A 5,000-nucleotide genomic window follows, 5' to 3' on the forward strand; every position below is an offset into this window, starting at 1 on the left:
AGTCAACACGTTCTCCAAATTAACTTAATGCAGAGCTAATGTATATCCACACGCACATATTTTGTTTGAGCAGGAGAGATTACGCACGCAGGTGCGCAACTAGGCTACTTGTTTTCTTTTACTCGGCTATGGTTATGAGCACACAATGTGAAGCTAAATCACTAACTCAATACTCATTATGGATATCGCAAGTTCTTTTAAACAATGAAAATAGAAAGATGTTGGGGGTGGGGTGTTTGATGGGTGTGCGTAGTGTGCACCATAGCATTAATTCCTGCAGGCGCCTCTGCACACACACATCTGTGTTTTAGCTGGTGAATGCGTTGTGTAGGAGATGGACTTCACTGCGCACACACACACAGACACACACACACACACACACACACACACACAGAGACACACACACCTCTGTTTCAGCTGGTGAATGCGGTGGGTTGTATTTTCGGAGATGTATTCATCTGTTGCTCTCCAGGTCACCAACACGCCGTTAATACCCACTCCAGGCACGGACACACGGCACAACTTATGGAGAGAGGAGCCTGGAGCACACACACACAACACACACACAACACACACACACACACACACACACACACACACACACACACACACACAGACAAAGCACTAAATACATAAGCAATGAGAAACAAACTATCCAGTACACTAACACATTGTTACCTAGGTCACACACACACACACACAACACACATACACACACATACCCAGGGAAACTTTGTTGATCTCTCCAACTGGCAAGAGGATTTCTGGCTGGTAAGTGACTTTCACTGTAGGAATGACACACACACACACACACACACACACACACACAGAGAAAGAGAGGGGGAAAGAGAAACAGAGAAACAGAGAGAGGGAGAGAGAGACATACACACACACAAGCCACAGAGTCTTAATGTTTTTTACACTTTTTACAACTTTTTACACTTTTTACAATGAGTACCACCTTAGAGTACAATTGACTCTCTAAGTACCACCATTATGAACAGCATTAAAATACGGTAGTGTAGTCCAATTTAAATATATTCAATTCAATTCAATTCAGACCTTTATTTATACTCGTAGGGCATTGAGGTTTCCCTCATTTACAATGACGACGAGTTTACAAGAAAAGGTCGTGCATTAATAATAAAAAAAATAAAACAATAGAAGGGACATATAACACATTTAATTTTTTTAAAAAATATATATCATTTCAAATATATATATATTTATATATATATATATATATATATATATATATATATATATAAAATGAATAAAACAAATATATAAAACAAATAAAAGAAGTAAAAGAAGTAAATAAACTAAAAAACTAAAAACAGTTACAAATTGATGAGCAGAGATGTGACACTAATTGCTTAAACACATTAGCAGAAGGCAATAGCTCTAGCTTTAAAATTTGTTGCAGAGCGTTCCAGGTGCTAGGGGCATCGAAAAGAAAAGCAGCTTTGCCAAGCTCTGAGTGTACACTAGGAACCCTGAGAGTGAGCCAGTTGTAAGATCTAGTTTGGTAAAGCCTACCTTACATTGCCAGACTTGGCAAAGATTTGGAAAAGATTTTTGAAAAACTACAGTCTCAGACCCTCTCACATCTAAAGACAATTCATTGAGTTTTTAGTCACAGTCTAGTCACAGGTCAGTCTCAGATTAGGATTTTGCAAAGACTGTGGGTCACTATTTACAAGACTGCTGCTAGATTCCTTCAAATTATTTCCATCGTGCAATAGGCTACACGTCATCATTCACAGGAAATCACATGATAGCCTACTCATATCAAAGTATTTTTTTCGCGTTTCTGCAGCATTGTTTGATGTGTGACATCACTAACAGATATAGAATTGTTCTGTCAAGTAGAACAGCCGACTAATAAATTATAAGAAATGAAATAACAAATAATCATAAAGGCTACAACTGTCGCCTATTTTGCCCCTTCCTGTTTCATGTTCGCGCAAAGTTACTATTGGTTTTTAATGTTCACGTCACTATTTGCATGAGCCACGACTGAAAAGACTTCCGATAATATCAAACATGTTTGATATTGTCGTAACGGCAAAACTAGAAAAAGACTGCCTCCGACGGACTTAAAACCGCTAAGATTGGCACCTTACACTAAACGATTTAGATGACGGGAGCGCGCTGCGATTTCAGTACAACTCTCAAGATTTCCGCCCGATTTTGGAAATGTAGTCGCCGACTGTTAAAACAGACCAAAATCGTGCAATGTAAGCCAGCCTTAAGATCCAAGGTTCCATTGCATTCCATTCCATTGCATATTTTTCATTGTACATAATGTTTTGCATTGTTTTGTTTAGCTTTCAAGAAAGATAAAAAATAGTTTAAATGTAATGACTTTTTATTATTTATATATAATATATATTTTTGTATCTGTGTTTATTTTATCTTTATCTTATCTCCTGAAGTACTACAACAGAGAGTCTGCTTACCACCAATGGTACCCGTCCCACAGTTGGAGAACCACTGTCTCAGGGTCTTAATGGCCTTTGCCTTGTGTATGTATGTGTGTGTGTGTGTGTGGGTGTGTGTGTGTGTGTGTGTGTGTGTGTGTGTGTTTATACGCGCATCTGTTTGTGTGTAAAGGGCACTTTACACGGAAACGAAAATGGGTTAAAAACGCAAAACCTTTTTGCGGATGCACTATATCGTTTAGATGGTAACAGCGTTTTGGGGGGATGAAAACGCAAGAAAGTGAAACCGCCCTCCAGAGTGGAAATCTTAAAAACAATCCGCTCTCTCGCGTCACCGTATAAAGAATGAAAAACACGAAACTGCGTTTCTCGTCACATAGAAACGACGTGACAAGCATGCGACAACACCAGAAAACATCAACACATCAATCCCTGCAGAGCTTCAACTTGCCCTAGTAGGCGCTGTAATTCACATTCAAAAGTCCTTTCATCAATTAGTTGTTTTGTTTACTGTATTTCGTGGGTTAGGAGTGAACAGGTACTGTAGAGGAGAAGTAGAAAGATTATGCAGGCGCTTGGTCTTGATAGTGTTGCCACTTAGCCATCTGGCGTGTATACTGCATCGATAAATGAAATGTCACCCATTTTGCGTTTCCGTTTGCACGCAGATTTCAGCCAAAAACGCTCGTCTAAATGCGGAATTAAAAGTGAAAACGAAACGCAACTTTTGCGTTTTTGGTTCAGATCGTTTCCGTGTAAAGGTAGCCTAAGACTGATGTCACTCCAAAGCTGGCAAAGTTTTCAATCCAAAGAAACACTTTACACTTGGGGTTTATGTGTTTGTGTGTGTGTGTGTGTGCGCATGTGTGCTAGGGGTGCACCGATCCGATATTTGGATTGGATATCGGCCCCCGATATTGACAAATTAGCTGGATCAGGTATCGGAAAAAATGAGCAGATCCATGGGCCAATCTGAATTTAATTTAATAAAAAAGAAAAGGCTGAGCCATGACGCGCAACCAGCCATTTAGCGCCGCTGTAGCAGGCAGCTCACTGATGCGGGTTAGAGTGTGCTTCTTCAACACACTGGCCCTCATTTATCAAACGAGCGTACGACCAAAAACAGGCGTAAAACAGGCGTACGCTTGTTTCCACGCAAAGTTTGGCATTTATCAATGTGAACGTGATCGGTGGCTACGCTCAAATCTCACGTCTAGTCTGAACTCGTGTATGCAAGTTTTTCAGGCGCCATGCATCGCGCAGCAGTAAATCGGCGGTGCATTAGAAAGTTGAATAGTTGAATTGATGGACTATCTCGGACATAACACCTTTCCTGAACATGCGCAGCCTATTTTCTGTAATGAAGCATATTATATTGACACATTTCATGGCTTAGAATAGCCATAGGCGATGATTACTTTCTCTTTGGCAAACGCAACATTCATGAATTAGGCCTAGGCATATATATTTGAAAAGGGCAAATTTCAGTGTTGTACGGTTTTGTAATGAATGTATTTATAGTATGATGCGTTCTCTCTGCGAAAATAAAGTCTGTTGCGCTCAAATCGCTCTAGTTTCCCGCCTTCCTTGATGACAGCTTCTAGCTGTCAAAATGAACAAGGTTCAGCTGGACGTCACTGTGGCTCGAGATCACTAATGATCTTTTTTGGACGTATAATGCACCTTCATGTCGTAAATTCTAGGGGCGAGGCCATTAAAATGAGCATAATATAGGGGCGTGATATTTAAATCACGCTTGTTTCCAGCCGCCACATTTATCAACAAACGTTCATTCTTACGCTGGAATTGGAGTGATACGAAAGTTTGATGAATCACACGTGAGCCCCGTCATAAGATGATTTCTGCGCTCAGATATATGCTGGTTTCTACGCTCTGTTGATAAATGAGGGCCACTGTGTGTTAGAGTGTGCTTCAACACACTGTGTGCTGTGTGCAAGTGTTTAAATTCACGGATGGGATAAATACACAGACCAAATTTCCCTCATAGGATCAAAAGAATATCTATACTAACCACCATTTGTCATGGATTACTTATGATCTTCATGCGTTTTGTTGCATTTAGGCAACACATTTAATGTGTAACAGTCAACACAAAATAGGCATTCAATTCACATTGTCATTTTCATCTCATATCTGTAAACTGTTGGTATCAAGAAATGCAAATGTTCAAACTGGCTGTTAAAAATGTCTCATTTATTAGATAAAACGTACAACTTCTAGTGCCGTTTACCACCATTCAAACTCTGTGTGTGAACTTCTAGTTTATCGTGGGGAAACTGATGGACTGTTCCACTATGAGTAAATAGAGGGGTGTCGCTGGTGACACCATTTTGGAAGGGGTGTTTTAATCTATGTCACTAATATGGGATTTTATCTGCAAAATTGTTTTGGTGGGAGAAAATTATGTATTTGTTGAATTTTATGTCAGCTAGTTAGATATATTATTTAGTAATAACTGTGAACGTGAATTTGAATGCTGTTCCAAGCTGCTGCTGGTGCACAACTTTTAATACCAATTATCATCAATAATGATGA

General features: G+C 39.6%; 1 protein-coding gene across 1 annotated transcript in view; it reads right to left on the reverse strand.

Moving 5' to 3' along the window:
• The window catches only part of LOC134097632 (interleukin-1 receptor type 1-like), a 25,738-nt gene that overhangs the window by 6,826 nt on the left and 13,912 nt on the right, over nucleotides 1–5,000 (reverse strand). Inside the window, exons 6-7 of the mRNA XM_062550559.1 lie at nucleotides 723–785; nucleotides 407–539 (exon numbers count right to left, since the gene is read on the reverse strand). Of these exons, the coding sequence (XP_062406543.1) occupies nucleotides 407–539; nucleotides 723–785 (196 nt within the window). The remainder of the gene's footprint in view (nucleotides 1–406; nucleotides 540–722; nucleotides 786–5,000) is intronic.

The sequence above is a fragment of the Sardina pilchardus genome, chromosome 12, assembly GCF_963854185.1.
Source record: "Sardina pilchardus chromosome 12, fSarPil1.1, whole genome shotgun sequence".
Lineage (NCBI taxonomy): Eukaryota > Metazoa > Chordata > Actinopteri > Clupeiformes > Clupeidae > Sardina > Sardina pilchardus.